This window comes from Hylobates moloch, unplaced genomic scaffold (assembly GCF_009828535.3).
Source record: "Hylobates moloch isolate HMO894 unplaced genomic scaffold, HMol_V3 SCAFFOLD_5, whole genome shotgun sequence".
Taxonomy (NCBI): domain Eukaryota; kingdom Metazoa; phylum Chordata; class Mammalia; order Primates; family Hylobatidae; genus Hylobates; species Hylobates moloch.
Genome location: NW_026652280.1, coordinates 97,816,926 through 97,841,636, shown reverse-complemented (window position 1 = coordinate 97,841,636; position 24,711 = coordinate 97,816,926). Strand labels below are relative to the sequence as shown.

At 42.6% G+C, this 24,711-nt stretch overlaps 1 protein-coding gene across 1 annotated transcript in view; it reads right to left on the bottom strand.

Annotated features, from left to right (window-relative positions):
- Window positions 1–1,580: 1,580 nt before the first annotated feature.
- Window positions 1,581–24,711, bottom strand: part of FCRL5 (Fc receptor like 5) — a 38,004-nt gene continuing 14,873 nt past the window's right edge. Inside the window, exons 8-18 of the mRNA XM_032154090.2 lie at window positions 22,873–23,151; window positions 15,828–16,106; window positions 12,501–12,779; window positions 9,239–9,514; window positions 8,653–8,769; window positions 7,954–7,981; window positions 6,914–6,996; window positions 6,642–6,710; window positions 4,058–4,089; window positions 3,138–3,980; window positions 1,581–3,030 (exon numbers count right to left, since the gene is read on the bottom strand). Of these exons, the coding sequence (XP_032009981.1) occupies window positions 3,891–3,980; window positions 4,058–4,089; window positions 6,642–6,710; window positions 6,914–6,996; window positions 7,954–7,981; window positions 8,653–8,769; window positions 9,239–9,514; window positions 12,501–12,779; window positions 15,828–16,106; window positions 22,873–23,151 (1,532 nt within the window). The 3' untranslated portion in view covers window positions 1,581–3,030; window positions 3,138–3,890. The remainder of the gene's footprint in view (window positions 3,031–3,137; window positions 3,981–4,057; window positions 4,090–6,641; window positions 6,711–6,913; window positions 6,997–7,953; window positions 7,982–8,652; window positions 8,770–9,238; window positions 9,515–12,500; window positions 12,780–15,827; window positions 16,107–22,872; window positions 23,152–24,711) is intronic.

Here is a 24,711-nt window from a genome sequence, read left to right as displayed (position 1 = left end):
TATATAAGCACTAAGAAAATTCTAACACTTTGAGTTGGACTGATAGAATTATCTCTGGCCTTCTCACTGTATCTGGTTACAGCAGCAAATTCCCTTCTTTCCTAGTTTGTCTGCTTCTCATCATTGGGCCTTGAGAAAACGCAGCCGAACTCAGCTTGGTTCCAGGAACAGGGACAGTAATGGATACGTATTGCATAGGCCTGTTATGCACCCTAATTAAGATAATTTATGCAAAAAGCTTAGCATAAGGTATGACACATTAATTCCTTAATAAGTAGTAGTTATTCTTATGGCAAGCTCTCTGTTGAGTGGGCAGTGTTAATCAGAGGAGATTGGAAGAGGGGAAAGACAATAAAGTTGGTTAGCTGAGGTAAAATTAGGAGACATGAAACAGGTCAGCTAGATGTCAAAGAGACAGGTGGACTTTGAGAAGTGACGAAAGACAAAACAAAAAGAGGAAGTGGGCATAATCTTAGAATATTTCTTTTAACCACAAACATGAGGGAAGCCAAGCCTCTCTTCTCTTTGAGTAGACCCTAAAAGTAACAGCTTAGAGATCTGAACCAACTGAGAAACAACCCCAAAAAATGTGTGGAGCCGAGAGACCACCTTTGTGATTGTGATGGTTAAGTTTATGTGTCAACTTGACTGGGCCACAGAGTGTCCAGACATTTGGGCAAACATGATTCTGAGTGTTTTGTGAGGGTCTCTCTGGGTGAGATGAACATGTGAATAATTAGACTAAATAGAGCAGATTGCCCTCCCTAATGTGGGTGGGGACCATCCAGTCTGTTGAAGGCCTGAATAAAACAAAAGGGCTGATTCTTCCTCTCGTAAGGGGGAACTCTTCTTGCCTTGGGCTGGGACATGAGTTTTTCAGCCTTTAGACTTAAACTGAAAAATGGCCCTTCTTGGGTCTTGAGCTTGCTGGCATTTGGACTGAAAGAAACTATACTATTGGTTCTCCCGCTTGCTGACTGCAGATCTTAGGATATGTCAGCCTCTACAGTCACAAGAGCCACACTGCTCTCCTAGTATGTGGGGCTGTCCCCTCAAAGAAACATTCTGCCTCTGTGGAGCCTCCTGAGGCCACTGCTGGGCAGTTGAGATTTTGTCCCTCAAGAACTCGAGTCCTCTCCAGGCCACACTATATTCGAGGCTGAGGTTTGCTCTTTGTTTGCCCATTCTAAATTAAAGATAGACCCATTTCACTGGGTCTGTCCTATCCCAGGCTAAAGCATGGGGTATTTGTTCACTTTCTCCTTCCTCTTCACTCAGGACCAGCACAAGGCTGCAAACTAGAAAAATGTGTCTGTTCTAAAGACGGAAGCCTTCCCTCTCACGGAAGTCCAGCCGCAAGAGCAGACGCTTAGCCTGCCCATTTGGTTCTCACACCCTTGTTAATCATTGTGTTTGTCAGTGTTCTCTAGAGAAACAGAACCAACAGGATGTGTGTGCTTGTGTGTGTGTGGTTTTTTTGTGTGTAATCACATGCACCCATGAGGTAACCACACAGATATACACCTCATCTGTGTACACGAACACATATACGTTTATACACACACACACACACGCACACATACAGAGAGATTGGTTTATTAGAATGAATTAGCTCTTGTGACTGTAGAGGCTGACACATCTCAAGATCTGCAGTCAGCAAGCTGGAGATCCAGGAGATCCAACAGTGTAGTTTCTTTCAGTCCATATGCCAGCAAGCTCAAGACCCAAGAAGAGCCATTTTTCAGTTTGCATCTAAAAGCAGAAAAACTTATGTCCCAGCCCAAAGCAGGAGGAGTTCCCCCTTACTTGAGGAAGAATCAGCCCTTTTGTTATATTCAGGCCTTCAACAGACTGGACGGGGTCCATCCACGTTAGGGTGGAGTTTGTTCTGCCACTGTGCAGTTATCATTCTGAGATGAGGGTACCTTACTCTCCCAATGAGACATTCTAAATTTCCTCTTTTGAGACTGGTGCTTCCGCCTTCTCAGAACTGCATAGGGTGTGAGCTTTGTTGGTGATGTGACCTCCAGAACAGACTGTGAGCAGATTCTTTTTCTTTAATCCTGAGCCTATGCTTGCTGCTGTCCTTCTTGACTTTCAACTAGGCCTAAAAAAGCGGCCTCGGTGGGAACGCATTTCTCTTGCTCCACTTCTATTTTAGTTGCATATCTGTAGTGACAACAAATGCCTCCAGCCTTGTGCTCTACAAGGCTGCACTGGGCTGCATACAGGCTCCTGTCTCAGGTGTCTGGTTTCCTCCTTGAAAGGTTGGGGCAGCAGAGCCAGCCCTGTCTATCTGGGCAAGGCCCTGACACTTGGAAGCATGAAAAGCCATGTGGCAGGTGGAGTGAGCTTCCAATGCCCTTGGAAGGATTTTATTTCAGGGCCATGGGGCTTAAAAGTGATCACTGTACAATCCACTGGGAGCAAAGATCAAGATAAGGTGTGACGGACATCATAAAAGTGGAAGAGAACATCCCATTGTTCAGAGATGGGAGAACAACTCTGAATGGAGAGGGCTCAGGTTGTATACATTCACCCTTTTCATCGGAAAGTGTGAGGCCTGAGGTGGGGAAACAAAGATAGTGGCAGCTACTTTCCCCTTCCCAGGGTGGCTGATGAAAGCCATCATGTTACAGAGAAGCCCTCTCAGCAACAGCAGCTGGTGGTGCTGTGGCCAAGGGCTGGCCAGGGAGCAGCATGATCCGTGTGAATCGAGTTGGGCCCTGGGCAGCCAGAGCCACACACTGCCTCTCCATGGGCCTCTGCTGAGACCTACAGGGCCTCACATGCATGCAGTGTGGTCCCAGGACCAGCAGCATCAGCATCCCCTGGGAGCATGTTAGAATGGCAGTCTCAGCTCTACACAGACCCACCGAATCAGTATCTGTATTTTCACAGGATCCTCCGCTGATCCACAAGCACATGAAAGTGTGAGAAGCCCTTCCTCTTGCTGGACAGTTTCCTCATCCAAGCTCCTTCTCTTCCATTATTTCTTACTCAGGGAAGCCAAAATACCTCCTGGATTTCCTAGTGAGCACACTGGATTTTATGCCAGTTTGATTATCCACAGTTTTCTTCCTCATTCATTCATTCGTTCATTCATTCATTCATTCAGTCAAATAGTAATTGAGCACCTCCTGTGTTCCAGTACGTGTTCTGTCTGCACCCCTGGTCCTCCTGGCCTTGACTTGCTGGGTTACTTCTGTTAGGATGGGAGGTACTTGGGACCTGGTATATGAAAGCCACTTACTTGGGCAGGTAGACACTGACACATGAGCAGGAGAGAAATTACCTTGGTGTCAAGTGCCGACCTTAGAGTTTGAGACAGGTGGAGGAGTGTGAAATGCAGCCCCCGTGGGGAGATCCATTACGTGTCCTGTGTGCACAGGCTGTGTGCTGTCCCATTTGGCAGCACACTGCAGTAGCCCCACCAGGCTGATGACAATTGAGAAATGCATCCACCCAAAGCAGGAACTCTGTGTTGGAGTTTAGGAGCACCTGAGCTGTTAGGCCAGCCCGGCATCTCCTGAAGGCCCACTCTCCCTTTGTGTGGTAAGACCCCCTCTGTGGGGGTGTGATGGGAGCAGTACTCAGAATAGCAACCACAGCTGAAGCCCACTAAGGAAGCCAGGAGATGTGCTGGGCCCTGGGGTGGGAGCACCTCGCCACTGGATTAAACAACCTGCCAGTCAGGGCTGTAACTAGGAAATAGGTGAGAGTCTAGCAGGGCTTTGCATTCTGGTCAGACTGAGAATGAGGACATGTGAAACAAAGGCCAGTAGATATGATCTGGGGCGGCCTAAATCTTCCCACTTCAATGCTTCTCCTCCCACAAGGGGAACTTTGGGGTGCAGAGGCTGAAACAGCAGTTGGAGAGATGTGTGGACTCATCTGTGAGGAGCTGAGGAAGCCAAGAACAGGGATCTGGAGACCGGGGTTGATGCCACCTTAACTTCAGAGTAGATGATAGGGGAATGCTAGGAGGCAAGAGCACATGCGTGAGCACCAGGGTGGGCCTGGGGGTGGGGGAGGGCATGCAGAAGGGGAGACTCACCTTGTTCCTGAGATGCCTGGGGTCAGAGGCCACTGTGGAAAGAGGAAAGTGTTCAGTTGTGGAAGACTGGCGTGGAGCTCTCCCCTTGCGCCTGCGCTGTCAGGCCGGCCCTGAGCCTCCCGGAGGCCAGCTCTCCCTCTGGGCGGTGAGTCAGCCACTCCTCTTGGTTGGTGCTCACCCTGTCCCTCTCCATTCCTAACTCCCTCAGCCTCTCAGCACTGACAGACCCTCTCTTCAACACCCCTTCACACTTTGTGGCCCACTCTGAGCTGCCTCGAGGCTCTCAAGAGAAAGACATTTGTCTTTTATCTTGTTAGTTATTTGAGCATAATTGGTATTATTGTTCTGGGAAGGTGTGGCGGGTGCAAGTTTTACAGAGCACACTCCATCAGGGTCTAGGCCACCTGAAACTGAGCCTGCCACCTGCCTTGTCACCTCTGTGGCTGGGGGAAGCCACTCAACGTCTCTTGCCTCGGTTGCCTCATCTATATGACAGGAATAAAAATATCCTCTGCCTGTAAGGTTGTGGTGAAGCTATATGAGTTTACACATATGTGTGTGCACACGTATCTGTGTGTCTGTGCATATATTATTTCTATCATCCATCATGTGTTGAGCAGTTTCTATGTGTCAGGTACAGTCCTGATTGCTATATTCAATACATTTTCTCTCTCTCTATTATCATATGTATGCATGCCATAGTTCTATATAAGAACTATGACATATAGTTCTAACAGCTATGAATACAAATGTAGTATATTTACTTATTGCACTTATAGAACTATACCCAGCACATAATAGGAACTATTCAGCACATGATAGATATTATAAATTATTATTGTTATATTATCATCAAACTGGAGAGAAATGTGACATTCTTCAGACAAGGCCCTGCCCTTTTGGCTTGGAATGAGGATCAGGACTCCCTGGAATTGCACAAAGAAGCAGAGTTTGGTCCAGAGTTTGAACTCTGGAGAAGACTGTTTGGTGATTGACTGTAAGATTTCAGGCAAGTCATTTAAGGTGTCTATGCCCGGTTTCCTCATCTGTAAAATGGGAGTAGTAACAGCGCATACCTCAAAGGGGCTTGTAAGAGTGAATGAGTTCACATGTCTCAGAGGGGTGCTATAGAACCAAGAATGAGGCACAAACACAAGTCACTTGACTTTATATAAGAATAATTGGAAAACCAGAGAGGGAAGCACAGTGGCTAAAATCACGCAGCACTTTTTATGAAGCAGAGGTAGAAAGAAAAGCCTGCCCCGAAGGATTTTGTTCCTCTTTCCTGCTCTGAGTAAGGAGGCAGCCGGGCTGGGATTCCCTCATTTCAAACCACCGACTGTGAGTGAGGGCTGATGACACAGCCAGACCTCCAGCATGTAGTCATCGTCACAGCTGCTCAACCCTATGCGGTTTCAACAGCATTTCCACACCTATTTTCTCATTTAGTCCCCACAGTTACCCCATGAAACAGCATAGTAGCTGTAATAATGTGCCCCCAAAGATGTCACACCCTAATTGCTGCAACCTGTGACTATATTACCCTAAATGGAAAAGAGGACCTTTCAGATGTGATTAGGATTACAGACCCTGAGATAGGGAGATTATTCTGGGTTATCCAGATGAGCCCAATATACTCATATGACTCCCTAAAACCCAAAGACTTTTCTCAGGTGAGGTCAGAAGGAGGCCTGTTTATGGAATAATGGTTAGAGAAATGTGACTTTGCTGGCTTTGGGAAAGGAAGGGGACACCGGCCCAGGAAACTGGATGGGCCTCCAGGGAGGAACACAGCCCTGCCAACACCGTGATTTTAGCCCAGTGAGACCGGTGTCAGACTTCTGACCCACAGAGCTGTAAGATGATAAATTTGTACTGCTTCATCCTCCTAAATTTATGGTAATTTGTCACAGCAGCAATCAGAAACTAGTACAGGTAGGTAGGTGCTATGGACTAAATATTTGTGTTGCTCTCCAAATGTATGGGTTAAAACCTAATCCCCAATGTGATGGCATTTGGAGGTGGAGCCTTTGGGTGACAATTATGTCATGATGATTATCATGATGAGACACGAGAGATGATCTCTCCCTCTCTCTCTGCTGTGTGGGGGATACAGCAAGGAGTCATCTGTCTGGAAACTGGGAATAGGGCCCTCACTAAGAACCTGACCATGCTGGCACCTTGATCTTGGACTTCCAGCCTCCAGAATTGTGAGAAATAGATATTAGTTCTTTAAGTCACCTAGTTTATGGTACACTGTTACAGGAGTCAGAACTAAGACAGTAGGGAAGTAGTCACAGTTTATGGAGAGGGATACTGAAGCTCTGAGAGGTTAAGCGAATGCCCAAAAAGATAGTTTTGTTATTCAGGTTATACTGGGGCTCTCTGCAGAGAATAGGGAAAGGAGAGTGCAGGGGAGGCTTGGATTCACCTGAAGCAGCGTAGGCACAAATAAAGAAGCCCTATGACCCAGTGGGAGGGGCGGCTCTATGCTTGTCTGGCTCAGATCTGCTGAGGGGGTAGAAACTGAGCTATACTGTCTAAGTTGAGGGTGGGCCAGAACAGAGACATCCTTGGGTCTTACCTGCATGTTTCTTTTTCTCCTGGATGATCCGTACTTCTGAGTAAACCACATTTTCTCCTCTAGGATTTACTTAGAAAGAAGTTGAAGTTTCAGAGGATGCTGAGGTTCTTGCCTCTTGTTAGAGATACTTCCTCCTCCCCCAGCCAGAGTCTCTTTTCTGGAAGGACTAAAGCCCTCTAGGCCTTCAGCATAGTCCCTCCCCATCTCCTGCCCCACCCCTTTCCCACACCAGCCCTCTGGCTTCTGCCAAATGCAGGATCCTTGGGCCTCACCATTACTGTACACTGGTTGCAACTCTTCCCAGGCTGGTACATTGTGATAGGTGGGCTCTCGGGAGTCTGAGTCTGAAGGGCTCCTGTGAGACAGAAACGTGAATGTTTCTTTGGAATCCAGACAAAGTAGCTATAATGATCACTCCCAGTGAGTGACTTCTTACTGCAGGGTGGCTGCCAGGCCAACATGAACAAGTATATAACAAATTGCCCATGGGCGTTCTATTATGAATCATAATCACATTATATATGTTTCCAGGCTTTATGGTCATCTAGTATGTAACAGGCATGGTGCTGATGCTTACAGCAATACGATGTTAGTTCTATTTCATCCTCGTTTTGTAGCTGAAACAAATGGAGGCTCCAAGAAGTGACTTATGAAGATCATGTAATCAGAAAGGGGATGAGCCAAGGCTCAAAGCTGGCTCCAAAGCCTGCATGCTCAGAGAGATCAGTGACCAGAAGGCTCCGAGGTGCTCTACATGGTTTGGATGCTGCTATCGTGGGCTTGCCCAAGGATAGCTGTGAGCCTTTGTGAGGCTCCTAAAGTCAGCCTTAGGGATACAAGATGGTGGCCCCTTCTTCACAGGGACTACCTCCTGCTGGCAGAGTGACCTCTCTGGGTGGCCAAGTTGTGCAGCTCCATCTTCTAAGTTGTTACCACAAGAGGTGTTGATGAGATCAGCATCTTCAGAGATTTCTAGGTTGACTGAGCTAAGGTCATCTCAAGATATGGAAAGACTTGGTGGTCATAGTGGTCATTCAGACAACCAAGCCAACCATGGTCCAAGGATGTGGGTTAATAAATGAAAAGGCAATTAATACTTGATGAGATAACAGCCTATATAGCTAAGGGGGTGGGTGCAAAAGTCCTGGGAATTGCCTTGAGATATCCCCAGGGAGGTACAACAGGTAGTGGCCACACCCCAGCTCAGCAGAACCTGGCAGAAACTGTGCTCTTGGTAATCATCAGATTCAATTCCATTTTTCCACCCTGTGGACATTTCACTAATCACACAGGAATGCAGCTCAGCTCTTACCTGGCCGGGTCAGAGGCAGGCTTTCCCCCTGTAAAGGAAAGCAGAGAAGCATTGGATTCAGGAAGATGAGACCCTCAGTGGGAGCACAGCTCAGGCAAGGCTCACTTAGAAACTGCCAGGAGTTGCTGTCACTGAAGGCTGAATCTTTCTTTGTTATGCCCCAGGGAGGTAGCAGATTGGGCAAAAAGTACTGACCCTGCCAGAGGGGTTTGCTAAGATGTGAAACAGGAGTCCACAATCCATAATCCTTTAACCTGGAGATTTTAAAGATAATGATTGGTAGCTGCAGGCAGGAAAACAGACTTGATCAACTATAAAAATAGTGTACATTAAAAAAATCGAAAATTACCAAATCCTATCTGGTTTCTATTTTCACTTCTATTTCTCCGAGTTTTTCTCCTCTTCTTCCCATTCGTTGGCGGGGGCGTCTTGTAAGGGTCGAGAGGAAGACACTCTGTAGTTTATGATTTTGGATAAACTACATCTTATCAAGATGTCTCCCACCTTATAGGTCTGTTTTGGAAACTGTGCATTTGGTAAAAGCAATTCTGGAGGACCCAGAGGGAAAGGAAGAGGATTGAGGGACAGAGAGGATGAGCTCTTGCGAGCCTGGGATGGTCATAAAGGCAGCATGAGGCCCAAGGGAGCGTTGCTGGGAAGGGCATGAACTCAAGCCACGGTGTGTCCAGAGTCACCCACCTGCTTTTCTCGAGAGCCAGCAGTAGAGCAGCAGTGCCCCAGCAGCAAGGCCTGCTATGCTGAGCAGGACCCCGGTGACGCCTGTGGCAAAAGGGCCACTTCTATTCGCGGTCAGCCCTGAGGGGAAGACCCTGTGTGTGAGCCAGAGGAGAGGTTGTGGTCTGGAGCTGCCCGCTCCCGGAAGCTGCTGCCTGGGCCTGAGGGTGAACCTAGGTGAGCAGGGCCTCAGCAGCTAAGCAGGGGCTGGTGTGGCACAGAAGATGGCTCCCGTCTTTGTGAGGAAGCCCTCTCTGCGCCTGAGGCAAGTGTCCAGGGTCAGGGTGGCCGGTGGCCAGTGAGAGAGGAGGCAGGCAGGTGAGGAGCTCTAAAGTCAGTGGCGCTCTTGCCCCACGCCCGCCAACCCGCGCTCTCAGCCCCAACGCCATCACTTCAGAAGCACTTCAGGAAATATAACAGTTTAGAGAGCCGCCAGCTGTGTTACTTCTCCCTGAGGAGTGCCTTCCTGATCAAGCACTGTGAGGGTTATCAGAGGGTCCGCGGAGGAAACATTTTGCCTGCATCTGTGGCCCGGGCACGGGAAACTTACCTGTGATATAAAGTGTCACTGTCTCACTGCGCTGGGCCCCGAGGCCATTGTCGGCCTCACAGGAGTAGTTTCCAGAGTGTTCTGCAGTCAGAGAAAGGTTGAAGGACGCTCCTCCAGAGGGGGCCGAGCTATTTCCTAGGGTGACATCCTCATGATAAAACCGGTACAGGATCAGGGGAGAGCCTCTCAGGGCCTCACAGTGAAGCTCCAGCAGGTCCCCCACCACAGCATGGGCCCCGGGAGCCCTGAGGGTGAGGATGGGGCGAGACACCGGAACTGAAAGAGAACAAAGAGTCAACAACAGTTCCTGCTTCTAACATGTGTAAGAAACAAAAGGTATCATAAACAAATGTAAAAAGTCATATCTCAATCTTGGAAAGTAGATTAAAATATAGATGATAAAGCTAATTACTTTGACCTACTAATAGCTTTCAGTGTACAAAAATATCCAATAGAAAACTGTAAAAAGTGTATAAATCACTGAAAACTTCAAACAGACAATAAATATATAAAAAGATTCTTGTCTTCATTACTAATTAACTAAACACAAAGACAACCATACAATACTATTCTTTTTTCTATTTTTCAGGTTGGCAAAGCTTAAACAGACTGATCATACTGATTAGCTTGTAGATAAACAGGCACCTACATATGCCCTAGGTGGTAATACAAAGTTAACACACTTCCTTGAATGGCAATTTGGCAATATCTACAAAATTTAAAGTGCACATAAACTTTGACCCAACAAATCTACTTCTAGTGGGCCAGGTGTAGTGGCTCACACCTGTAATCCCAGCGATTTGGGAGTGTGAGGCAGGAGGATCACTTGAGACCAGGAGTTCAAGTCCTACTTCTAGGGCCATCTCCTTTAGGGATACTGACTTAAAATATGCCAATATATTTCTACAAGAATTTCTATTGTAGCATTTTTATAAGAGCTAAAAATTAGAGACAATCTACTGGATTAGGTAATGAAATATGAATGATATCCAAGATACATTTCTTAAACAAAAGTCAGGATGTATTTTTAAGTTAAAAAATGCAACTGGCATAATTATATGTGTAATATTATTCTAGCTTTCTAAAAATTATATACCTTTAGGTTTGTAGAATATTTCTAGAAGCATACACATGAAACAGTTAACAGTGGTTATGTCTGGAGAACATGTGCGTAAGAAGTGACATGAGCAGGTAGAAAGAGACCTTTATTTTCAATATTGGCACTTTTGTATTATTTGATTTTTTTCATCACAAAGATTCACATGTTCTTTCAGAATAACAAATTACTAAAAATAAAATGTTGTGTTAAAAAGTGGCCACAATGGATGAGAAAATGTCATCATGTATCAGACTGATGTGAAGAGTTAGAGAGGACCATGCTTCAACCTGGCTTTACCCTGGCTAGCTGTGTGTCTGCAAGCTAGTTATTTCACTTCTCTAAACCTCAGTTTCTTTTCTGCAAATAGGGAATACAATGGTTTAAAATTTATCCTTACATGTTTATCTTAATAATTAAATGAGATATTGCATATTAAACATTTAGCACAGAGCCTGGAACCTGGTGAAGGCTCAGTGAGTGTTGATGATGATGCCATTGGTCATGATGATAATAAGAAATAATATTTCCTTTTCTGGCAGTTCCCGGTCTCTATGACCTGGGTCCTAGTTTCAGGATTCAGACACAATTCATTCAGGCTGAGCAAGAAACCCTTTAGCTGTTATAACAGCAGCAGCAGAAATAACATGTATTTGAAACAGAGAATTATAGAAACAAGGGAGTGAGGATGAGCAGAAAATCATGAAATCATAAATATAGAATGTGGGAGGTGTGATGTGTTGGTTTGCTGTATTGTGAGGAAAGATGGAGCAGCCCTCGGTCCATGGTACATGCCTGTGTGCTGGCTCTAAGGGATAGGTGTGTAAACTGTGTGGGGAGAGCCCCTGCAAATCTCGGGAAAATTGGTTGAGGTTGGTGCTGCTGGTGGGGGAAGAAGAATGAGCTGACTGAATGGGAAAACCCAAATCTAAAGTCATCACCTCCTGGATAACAATGAGATAGTTGCACTGGCTACTTTGTGAGTTGCTGGATCCTGGATTAGCATGCCCAGATCAACCTGCTTATGTGACTCTGTCTATTCCTTATGATACCCAGGCACATTGCCAAAGGGAATAAGAGCATCAGTGTATATTTTGCTTTACATGACCAGAATGGTGATTGCATACAATTGTATGGTCTCCTGTTTCTCCAGGATATATTCCAGGAGCAGGTACAACCTGCTTTTACTTTTGCACAACTCCTTCTAGGAACCTGTAAGTCTGCATAATCCATATTCCCTGTCTACCAAAATCATAGAATTCTAGCACAAGGGATGATCGTGATTTTCATCTAGTCTGATTTTCCCACTTTATGGGTGTGGAAATTGAGGTCAGCATGGGAAAATGTGCTTGGCCAATGTCATACAGCTAGTTATCTTCAGAGCCAAGTCTAGAAATTCATCTCAACACCCCTTAGCATACTTTTGCTAAACACTGGGTCCCTCTAAACAGAGGTTTCAAAGTTTGGCTTGTAGGAAGTCATCACCAAAAAGATTCAAAGCTCACTAGAAGCAGCTTTCCTTGGGTTATTACACTTAACTGAAAGAGATCAAAGAACAGCTTTGAGAATAGAGGAATTTGGTTGATGGATGTCCATTTCCATTCCATGTCATCCTGCTCCCCATTCTCCACCCTGGTCACCTGCGTCTCTTGCTTTAAAGATCACCGAGTGTGTCTCCTGAAGGGCTGTACACATAGCTCATGTTAACATAGGATTTTTAATGTGGAAATGTAAGGAACATTTACATCCCCAGTAATGAAAGAAACTCAAGAGTAGAGGCTTGTTAGAAGTCAATGAGAGAATAATCTGGACAAAAAACAGCCTAATCTTTTCTAGGGCAGAGAAACATATACTCGGAATTCTTTGGTTTCACTTTCATATAATAATTTCAGTTCAGAATATAGTTTATGTTCTAAAAAAGTTTTATTTGCATTTTTAGTGAGGTGCTTTGATCACATTCAAGAAGACTGCTGGGAAACATCAGATTCCTGGAACCATACCACAAAGGATCCGAGACTTTCACAGGGAGGTTCTGCAGGCACGAAGTGTGCTGGGATGCCACACGAGCAAACAGCCCTGAGGAGCTCTGTGGCTCCATTTTCAGCTGTGGGGAGAGCAGGCACAGTCAGTTCTTGGATGTGCTGCTGGTGGGCAGGGCCCACTCACCTGCAACTTTCAGTGTCACCATCTCACTGCGCTGGGCCTCCAGACCATTGTCCGCCTCACAGGAGTAGATTCCAGAATGTTCTGTAGTCAGAGAGAGGTTGAAGGAGGCTCCTCCTCCAGAGGGGGCCGAGATCTTACCCAGGGTGACATCTTCATGATAAAACCAGTACAGGATTGGGGGAGAGCCTCTCGGGGCCTCACAGTGAAGCTCCAGCAGGTCCCCTACCACAGCCTGGGCCCTGGGAGCCCTGAAGGTGAGGATGGGACGAGATACTGGAACTGAGGGAGGAAAAACGTTATGTGTCAGCTGCTTCTGCTAAAATATATTCCTTCATGCTAAAGACATTTCAAATGGAAAAATGTTTTTCTCAGTTTTTAATGCCCTTGTGACATTACTCAAAACTCAGCAACATTTTCAGATCTCCAGAAACAACATTTGTGTAGTGCTATAAACAGCTTGGAATACTGGAATATACAAACTCAAATGTGTTTGAAGAATGTGAAAACAAAGATTAAACTGAAACTCAGGTGTCTTAGAGGTAAAAAGACAGTTGGAGAGAGGAGAAATCGTTTCAACAGAAAATGAAGAACAGGAGAGACTTGCTGCTTACATCACCAGGGATGTAATTGCATCTGGGCTGCATCGGAAATAGGGCCCACAAGAGAATGAGTATTGTCAAGTTATTTGCTCATTTTTACATTCATGTATCCATCAAAAATTAATCGAACAAAAATTTTTTAAAAAGTTGAGCAAAAATAAAAATTAATTGGGCATTTAATAAGACCCAAGAATGGCATGACATGCTAGGGAATCAATGATGAGAAAGACATAGTTGCTGGTCTCATAGAGCCTACAATCTAAAAGGATGAGAGGCAGCAATTAAATAAAAATACAGTAAATTAGAATTAAAACTTTGATAATTGATAAAAGACAGGGTGCTATGAAATGTATGTGTTAGTCAAAGAAAGCTTCCTCACAAAATGACCTTTGAAATTAACATTGAAATTAATCAGTTGATGATGGAGGTGGAGAGTGCACCAGGCAGGCAAACAGTATGTGCAAAGGCCCTGAGTTGGGAATAAGACTGGCACATTTGAATTATTGAAATAAAGTGGCATCATGCTGAGAAGAGTCTGCAAAGTACCATGAAATAGGAGACTGGAGATCTAGGCTGGACTTCATAAGCCATGAAAGGATTTTGATCCTTCTTCACAGAGCAATGGGAAGTCTATAAGTCTATCTATGCAGGGCTGTGAGATGATCAAATTAGTCCCTTTTAAAAGACCATTTTGACCTCTGTGCATGAAATGGACTGTGGTGGAACAGAAGTGGAATTGAGGGATAGATGAATGGCACTGTAGTAGTCAAAATGATGGTGGACTTGTCTAGATAGAGGTGGTAGAGATAGAGACCCAAGAATTATTTAGGAAGTCAAATCAACAAGACTTAATGATTAACTGGCTGTGAGGGGTGAGGAAGAGAAATGTTGAGGATGACTCCTCTGTTTCTGCTTTGTGTATCTGTTGAGAAGAGATGTGTTTCACAGAGGTAGGAACCCTTGAAAGAGGAAGGGAATGTCAGCAGTTCAGTTTTAGAGATGCTCAGATTGATATGTTTTTGAGATATTTGAGTGAAGATATGTCATGTGCAGATGCTCAAGTGGGAGGTCCCTTTTAGAGATAGAAGTTTAGGAATCATTATTTATAGATGACAAGGCCATTTATACATGACATACCCAGGATCATCCAGAGAAAGGATTTAGAAAAGCAGGCATAAGTCAAAGTTCTGGAACATGCCAATGCTTAAAGGTTTTCTATAAAAGGTGGAGCCAGTAAAGAAGACTGAAGAAGTGGCCAGGGAGAGAAGAGAGCCAGAAGAAGATAGATTCACTGAAGGGAGGGTTTCAAGAAGGAAGAAATGGTAAACAACATGGAATATATCTGAGATGTCAAGGAAGATGAGGTTTGAAAAATGGCCATTGGATTTAAAGCCTTGAAGGTCATCGGTGACCTTTGTGAGAAACATTTTGGTGGAGAGCTTGGAAAAACCTAGTAGATTAGAGCCTAGTGGACAATGAGGACATGGAGACAACCGGGGTAACTGACTGTTTTTGGAAGTTTAGCCATGAAGGGGTAGTGTATGGAGGCATAAGTGGGACCAAGAGAGCATTTTCCTTGGATATGGGAGAGATATACCATGTTACATGCCAGTGCAAAGGATCCTACAGAGACAGAGATGTTGGGGCCACAGAAGAGAAAGGGATAATCAGTTGTATAGCTTCTGAGAATGCACAAAATGATGAAATCTGGAGACCAGATGGAGATGTTCACCTATAGGGAGGGAAGTCCTCTCCTCTATATTTTAGGAAAAGGAGAGATGAGTTACTGGGTGGATACAGAGCTAGACACTCAATTTGGTGGCGGGAGTGGAGGGGGTTATTGTCTAGTGGAGTAGGGAATTAGTGGAGGTATTAATGACCTGGGAGTTCTGTCAAGGTCTGAGAACAATAGTGATAGGAGGGGCTGACGCAAGCAGAAGGCCAGGGGGTGGTTGTCAGATAATAAGGGCTTAAAATTGTCCTTTTGGAGATGAAGTTGTGTATGTATGTGGGAGTGGCTGACTGGTGTGGAGAGGATAGGCCATGGTGTTAAGGGGGTTATACATGTGACCATGAGACTCATGAAATGATGGCAGATTGTGGTGTATGGAGAAGGACTGAAAGTACAGTGCCAAAGCCTTCATTGAGAATGAGCATAACTAGGAATCTGCCTGTGACAAGGATGCATGGAAGATCTTGATGTTGCTGAATGGAACAGGAGCAGGTAAGGAGGCAGAAGAATTATGTCTTCTAACAAGGGTCTTAGGTGGGGACCCAACCCACTCTGAGACAGGGGCAGGAGAGGCTAGAGAGAAATGTGTGAGCCAATAAGAGAATTGTGTTGGCCTCTTTATTGATTGGCAGACAGAGAAAACCACAACTAAATCTCTTCCAAGGTGAAGCACACAGAACTTTATAACTTTCTTTCTTACTATCACTGTTGGCCAGAATATAGTTTGTATTTTGAAAGCCTTTACTCCTATGTTAGGGGAATTTTGGTCATGGTGGCTGGACTGCTGCTAGCAGGAAAAGTACAGCAAGGGAAGGGAAGGTGCAAGTTCCTGAATGCGTAGGATACAAAATTCAGTGATGGAGGCTGTGTAGGCACCAAGCCTGACAAGATGTCACACAGCAAATGACTCTAGAAACCGTACCTCCGATCTTGGTTACTGGTAAAGTTAGGGGAGATGGTCTTTTTATTTTTGTGCTGCTGGTTAGGTCAACTTACCTATAACACTGAGTGATATTGTGTCACTGTGCTGGGCCACTAGGCCATTGTTGGCCTCACATGAGTAGTTTCCAGAATGTTTTGCAGTCAGAGAGAGGTTGAAAGAACCTTCTCCTCCAGAGGGGGCTGAGCTGCTCCCCAGGGTGACATCCTCATGATAAAACCAGTACAGGATTGGGGGAGAGCCTCTCAGGGCCTCACAGTGAAGCTCCAGCAGGTCCCCCACCACAGCCTGGGCCCTGGGAACCCTGAGGGTGAGGATGGGGCGAGACACTGGAACTGAGAGAGAAAATGAGTTAGGGACACATGTATTTTTAAAATTAAAAACAGCTCTTTGTCCTAGCCAGAACAATCAGACAAGAGAAAGAAATAAAGGACATCCAAATTGATAAAGAGGAAGAAGTCAAACTGTTGCTGTTCACTGATGACATGATTGTATACCTAGGAAACCCTAATGACTCATCCAGAAAGCTCCTAGATCTGATAAATGAATTCAGTAAAGTTTCAGGACACAAAATCAATGTACACAAATCAGTAGCACTGCTATACACCAACAGTGACCAAGCTGAGAATCAAATAAAAAATTCAAACTTGTTTATGACACCTACAAAAAATAAAATACTTAGAAATACACCTTCACAAGTAAGTGAAAGATATCTATAAGAAAAACTATAAAACACTGCTGTAAGAAATCGCAGATGACACAATTAAATGGAAACACATCCCATTCTCATGGATGGGTAGAATCAATATTGTGAAAATGGCCATCTACCAAAAGCAATCTATAAATTCAATGCAATTCCCATCAAAATACCACGTAACTCTTCACAGAACTAGAAAAAACAATCCTAATATTCATATGGAACAAAAAAAGAGCCTACATAGCCAAAGCAAGACTAAGCAAAAAGAACAAATCTGGAGGCATCACATTACCTGACTTTGAACTATACTCCAAGGCTATAGTTACCAGAACAGCATGGTACTGGTATAAAAACAGACCGGTAGACCAATGGAAGGAGAGAACACAGAAATAAAGCCAAATACTTACAGCCAACTGATCTTTGATAAAGGAAACAAAAACACAAAATGAGGAAAGAGCACCCTATGCAACAAATGGTGCTGGGATCATTGGCAAGCCACATGTAGAAGAATGAAACTGGATCCTCATCTCTCACCTTACACAAAAATCAACTCAAGATGGATCAAAGACATAAATCTGAGACCCAAAACCATATAAACCCTGGAATATACTTAAAAAAACTCTTCTAGACATTGGCTTAGGCAGAGTTCATGACCAAGAACCCAAAGCAAATGCAACAAAAACAATAATAAATAAATGGGTCTGAATTAAACTTAAAAGCTTCTGCACAGCAAAAGAAATAATCAGCAGAGTAAACAGACAACCCACAGAGTGGGAGAAAATATTCACAGACTATGCATCTGACATTGGACCAGTATCCAGAATCAACAAACAACTCAAACAAATCATCAGGAAAAAACAGTCACATCAAAAAGTGGGCAAAGGACATGAATAGAATATTTTCAAAAGAAGATACACAAATTGCCAGCAAACACGTAAGCATGCTCAACATCACTATCAAGGAAATTCAAATGAAAACCACAATGTGATACCATCTTACTCCTGCAAGAATGGTCGTAATTAAAAAAACAAAAAATAATAGATGTTGGCATGAATGTGGCGTAAAGGGAACAGTTTTAGACTGCTGGTGGGAATGTAAACTATTACAACCACTGTGAAAACAGTATGGAGATTCCTTAAAGAACTAAAAGTAGAACTACCATTTCATACAGCAATCTCACTACTGGGTATCTACCCAGAGGAAAAGAAGTCGTTATATGAAAAAGACACTTGCACAAACGTGTTTATAGCAGCACAACTCATGATTGCAAAACTATGGAACCAGCCCAAATGCCCATCAATTAAGGGGTGGATAAAGAAAATGTTATATATATGCATGTGCATGTGTGTGTGTGTGTGTACACTATGGAATACTACTCAGCCATAAAAAGGAACAAAATAATGGCATTCACAGCAACCTGGATGGAGTTGGAGACCATTATTCTAAGTAACTCAGGAATGGAAAACCAAACATTGTATGTTCTCACTTATCAGTGGGAGCTAAGCTATGAGGATGCAAAGTCCTAAGAATAATATAATAGATTCTGCAGATTCAGTGGAAGAGTGAGAGTGGGGTGAGGGATAAAGTACTACACACTGGGTTCAGTGTACACTGCTCTGGTAATGAGTGCACCAAAATCTTGGAAATTACTACTAAAGAACTTACTTATGTAACCAAACACCAACTGGTCCCCAAAACTACTGAAATTTTTTAAAAAATGAAAAACCCAGCTATTCATTTAATAAAATCAAACTTTACAGAATTATCTACGTAAAAATAAAAAGTTTTACCATTTTCTTTATTTTTTTCAGAAATTACTTCTGTTGAGTATTTGGTGATACTTTCTAGATCTTTTCTATGTATAAGTATACTCATAGACACATAAATAAATACATTAAAAGCACACACATACATGGGATCACAATAACATACTGGTCTACAACCTGCTTTTTCCCCTTAGCAATATATTATGGGCATCTTTCTGTGGTATTACTTAAAAATCTACATCACTAACTTTTAAAACTCATCTTTATTAAAGCATAATTTACAGACAATAAAGTACAACTTTTACATTTACAACTTGATAATTTTGGAAATATATTACCTGATTTTATTTTATTTTATTTTATTTTATTTTATTTTTTTGAGTCAGAGTTTCACTCTTGTTGCCCAGGCTGGAGTGCAATGGCGCGAGCTCGGCTCAGCACAAACTCCGCCATCCGGGTTGAAGCGATTCTCCTGCCTCAGCCTCCCGAATAGCTGGGATTACAGGCATGCACAACCATACCCGGCTAATTTTGTATTTCTAGTAGAGACAGGGTTTCTCCATGTTGGTCAGGCTGGTCTTGAACTCCCAACCTCCTGCCCGCCTCGGCCTCCTAAAGTGCTGGGATTACAGGCGAGAGCCACCGTGCCCAGCCTACCTGATTATTCTTAACAATGACAAAGTATTCCATTGTATAGATATTCTATAATACATTTAAGCATTTTCCCATTAATGGATGTTTGGGATGTTGTTGCTTCTTAAATGTCAAGTAATGCTGTGTTAAGTAATTCTGTAGATATATTTTTGTATATTTACACATGCATTTCTTAGGATAAATTCTTAGACATGGGATTTCTGGGATGAAGTATACAAACATTTTAAGTAATAACATATAATGTCAAATTGTTCTTCTAAAAGACTGGACCTTTTAAAATACAAAAGTACAGGCAACAAAAGCAAATATTAGACAAGTGGGATTACATCAAGCTGGAAAGAATTTGCACATCAAAGGAAACAATTAACAGAGTAAAAAGACAACTTATAGAACGGGAGAAAACATTTGCAAAGTCTATGTCTGACAAGGTGTTAATATCCAGAATATATAAAGAACTTAACAGGAAAAAACCAAACAAGCTGATTAAAAAATGGGCAAAAGACTTTAACAGACATTTCTCTAAAGAAGACATAAAAATGGACAACAGGTACATGAAAAAAATGGTCAATATCACTAATTATTGGGGAAATACAATTAAAACGCCAATGAAGTATAACCTCACTCCAGTTAGAATGACTGTTATCAAAAAGTCAGAAGAAAACAAGTGTTGGTTAGGTTGTGGAGAGGAAGGATTCCTTACATTGCTGGTGGCATTGTAAATTAGTACAGCCACTACAAGAAACAGCATGGAAGTTTCTCAATAAAATAAAAATAGAGCTACCATATTATCCAGCAATTTCACTGCTGGGTGGATATTCAAAGGAAATAAAGTCGCTATGTTGAAGAGATATCTGCACTCTCAAGTTTATTGCAGCCCTGTTCACAATAGCCAAGATATACAAGCAATCTAAGTGCCCCCCAGCAGATGAATAAATAAATAAAATGTGGAATATATACACAATGGAATAGTATTCAGCCATAAAAAATAATGAAATCCTGTGATTTGCAGCAATATGAAAAGACCTGGAGGATGTCATATTTAATGAAATTAGCCAGGCACAGACAGACTGATACTGCATGATTTCACTCATATTTTGAATCTAAAAAAAACAAAGTTGATACTATAGAAGCAGAGAATAGAACTGTGGTTATCAGAGACTGGGGAGGGGAGAGGGAAGAGGAGGATAGGGAGAAGTTGGTCAATGGGTATAAAGTTGTAATTCAACAGGAGGAATAAATTCTGTTCTATTGGACAGTAGGGTGATGACGGTTAACAGTCAGTTATAATATATTACAAAAAAGCTAGAAGAGAGGCTTTTGAATGTTTTTATTCCAAAGAAATGATAAATGCATGAGATGATGGGTACATTAAATATCCTAATTTGATCATTATATACCATGTATATGTATCAAAATATCAAAATGTACTTCCATAAATATATATAATTACAATGTGTCAATTAAGACGAAAAGGTTGAACCAATTGACACTTGTAATAATGGTGTGTGAGAGTTTCTGTTTCCTCTTTCCCTGATCATTTATGATCATATCAATGCACAGGTTTATTTTTATTATTTATTTTTTTGTCAGTCCTAACATCTATGGTTGCGCCATCCGAAGAATTCACTTGTTCTCTCCTATGTGACCCTACAGGCTACTAGTTGGTTTTCCATGGAATTTTAGTGAAGTATAAGCCATTAATGATAAGTAACTGTTGACAAAGTATTCAGAAACGATTTACAAAATGGACATTTTGAAATCTGTCACCAATTTTTTAAAACTGTCCATTCTTTTTGAATTGTGAAATAATTCACAATTTACTCTGAAATAATAATAATCATGAGGAAATGATTGTTCCTTTACTTCCTCTCCTTCCTCTGACTAACTGATTTTTCTTTGTTACATTTTTTTTTTTACATTTTCAGTGTTCATAATAGTTACTTTCTATTCTGTGACCATAATTCTCACAGTTGATTAGCCTTTGTTTCTATATCTAAATCAGTGGTTTCCAATCTTGTCTACACAATACTCTCACTTGAGGTCGTGTCAAAACATATTGATTCTGTGGCCCCATCTGTGAGATTCTGAATTGAATTAGTCTGGAGAGGGGCTTAGTAATGTGTCTTTTATAAAGGTCTTTGATGAGTCTAATGTGCAGCCAGGGTTGAGAGCCAGTCATAATGTGGTTTCCTCATTATGAGTCTTTTATATTCATTTACATCTTGTTGGGCTAGATTTTGTCATTAGGTGGTTTTTCCAGAAGGCTTAGTGCATTCTCAGTTTCCTGAATCCCTGTATTTTTGATGATGCCTTTTTGATATAAAATTTTCAGTTATTATTCTTCCCTCGCAGGTCCAAGTCTGAACCTCCTCTCTCTTTGGTATTGAGTGTGCTGCAAAGTCTAAGACTAACTTGATATTTTTCTTTCTGAGATGACTGCTTTTTTCCCCATAATCATATACACATATATATTTTTTTAACCTCAAAGGTCAATAACTTCGTAAACATATATGTTCTGATCTACATATTCAAGTTTTCTTTACTTCCCAACAATTTCTACTACATCTTTGAGCTTCATTTTACTCCGGTTCAATTTTCTGAGGGTCTCCATTTTAATTATCCACATAACTGGATAATGGAGGGGGGGGCTCCATTGTCTGATTTCCATATTATAATTTTTGCCTTTATTTCTGTATCTTTCTACTTTGTATTCTGTATTGTTTTCTCAAATTGGTTCTTCATTCAATTAACGGTTTTCAAAGGTATCCATTCTATTCTTACTGCTTCAAATTCGTATTTCATTTATAAAATACCTTTGTTTTTTTTTCCTCTTGGGCTTTGCTAGATGATTTTTTAAAATCCTCTCTTATCATCTTGTCATATCATCTGTCCACTAAATTACAAATGTTGACTGAGGACCTACTGTGTGCCAAATACTAAGTAGGCACAGGGATGTTGTGGAGACCAAGATGGATGCAGTTCTGTTCTCATGAAGCTTACATTCTACTGGCATTAAGGGTGACAGTCAAGGAACAGAAAATACAGAGCCTTAAGATGCTGCTAAATATGAGAAGAAAGCAAAACATGGATAAAAACATGATAATGGGATACAGATTGAGTGAAGTCTAGAAGCTTCCTAGATAGATTTGGCTCTGACTTTGGAGTAGTCTCAGAACATTCACATTTTAAAAATAACCTCTTTACTCAACAAGTTATGCTAGGGGCATGTCTGACACATCAGGCTTAAGATTTTTCTATCATACCATTTTGCTTCTCTGAAAAGAAAATAAACTTTCCCCCAGTTTCTAATAAACAAAGATTGAAGTAAAAACAGAAGCAGCTTAACTCCTATAATGACAGCAAATCATACACATACAATTTGCACACGTTTGTTGAATGTATGTCATACTTCAACAATAGTTTTTTAAAATAATGCAATAAAATGATACTGATTTTAGCGGGTTAGGAAACAAGGGATCATAAAAACTCCAGAAGTTTGAGGAGCTGGTTCCTAGGGAGCCATTTCCCCCTTTGTTCACCAGCAGCTTTCCCCAAATCTACCATAAGATTGGAAATCCTTTGGAGAATTTAAGGTCTTGACCAATAGTTATCTATAAGACTGTGCTTGTAGCTAAGTTTATATGTAAATGTCAGTAGAGAAGTAGGACACGCTCTGTGCATCAAGAAAAATTGGCATACTGTTAGAACATACAAGGAATGAGGAGAAAATACAATAAATAAGTTCATCTGGTAAAAGCTGGGGAATCTACTGAGCTGTTTGAGGGGTCTGGCTGAGCCAGGACTTATGAGGACTGAGAACCCCTGCTAGTTAGTTGAGGAGGAAGCCAAGAAGCGGATTAAGTTGACAAGAAGCGGATTAAGTTGACTAGGGGAGGAAACTGGACAGTGCAAACAGATTTTTAAAGGAATGGGTGAGAAAGAACTCGGCCAGGGATGGGTGATTGGCAGGAACCCAGCACTTACCTGTGACAAAAAGGCTCACCGCCTCACTGCGCTGGGGACCAAAGCCATTGTCAGCTGTGCAGTAGTAATTCCCTGAATGTTCTTCAGTCAGAGAGAAGCTGAAGGACACTCTTCCCACAGAGGGTGTTGAGCTGCTCCCCAGGGGCATGTCGTCATGATAAAACTGGTATAGGATTCGTGGGGAACCTCTCTGGACCTCACAGTGAAGTGTCACAGTGGCTCCTTCAAAAGTCAGGGCCTCAGCAGAGTTGAGGGTGAGGACAGGAGGAGACACAGGGACTGAGGAAGAGAAAAATTGAGTCAAGATTTGCTTTTGCCTCTTACTGTAGATTTCAACACTTGGCCAGTGCAGATGCCCAGTCTCCAGTCCAGGATCTCCAGGCTTCACCTACCTGGAGGGCAGCCAAGCAACTTCTCAGGTTTCTCTGACCAGCAGCCCTCCATGCTGATCTTTCCCTATCTGTTCATTTTTCCAGCAGACCAATAGTCTCTTCTTCTCTCATGGCTCCTCTTGTAGTGTGATCTGCCTCCCTTTTGCAGAGGAGATGATGCTTTCAAGGAAGAAATTCCTTGTCTTGCCACCACCAGACTCACTTGCACTGCTCCTCACTTCTTCCTGCAACCATGCAGGCTTCCCTGCAACCATGGAAGAGCCACGCCTGGCCTGCCCAAGGGGGATTTTCCTGTGTCTCTTGACCTTGTGCACATCTGCCTCTGTCCTAAATATAAAGTCCTTACCTCTTTTGGCTTCTTTCAAACTACATTTTGGTGTGTTTAACTATCTCCATATAAGAAAAACTATCAAACAATAGAAAAACAACCTTATTTGTATTTGAAGTTCCTCACAGTTGGTTTCTCCACTTTTCTGTGGACAGCCTTCTGGAAGAAGTGGCCTACATTTATCATCTCTACTTCTTTATCTCATATCTCATATGCATATTCTGTCCATTACAACTCGGTTTTTACCCGCAATAATCTACTAAAGCTGATTTTTCGTGTTTATGAATGTAGTAATGATGATAATGATAAATATAAAAAAGATATTTGTTATAATGACATTATAGTGCCTTTAAGTTCTGGTGTGTGTATATTTGTCAGATGTAATTTGTGAATATCTATATGTATAAAGACACTAAGTTAATCATCAAAACAATTCAATGAGGTGGGTACTATTGTTGTCCCTATGTCACAGATGAAAATACTGAGGCCCCGAGTGGTTGAGTCACACAGCTAGTAATTGAAGAGGCAGCAGTCAAACCCAGGTATTCTGGTTCTAGTCTGTGTTCTTCTGCCAAAGGGTACCTTGTGGCTAAATTCACTGGATGTGACTCAGTTTTTTTTTTTTTTTTTTTTTGAGATGGAGTCTTACTGTGTCTCCCAGGCTGAAGTTCAGTTGCATGATCTCAGCTCACTGCAAACTTTGCCTCCTGAATTCAAGCAATTCTCCTGCCTCAGCCTCCCGAGTAGCTGGCATTACAGGTGACTGCCACCACATCTGGCTAATTTTTGTATTTTTAGCAGACACAGGATTTCACTATGTTGGCCAGGCTGGTCTCAAACTCCTGACCTCAGGTGATCCACCTGCCTCAGCCTCCCAAAGTGCTGGAATTACAGGCATAAGCCACCTCTCCTGGTGGTGACTCAGTTTTTATCTTTCATCATCTCTTAGCTTTGCCTTATCCAAACTGGCTCACTATCATCTGCTTAGAACATGTTCTACCCTTGGTGACAGTGGGGCACACTCTCATAGTGAGTGCCTTTTCCCTTGGCCAGAGTCCTTCCTTCTCATGTCCCGTTTCCTCTACTGGGACTAGACTGGGGGTTCTGTCCAACTGGACA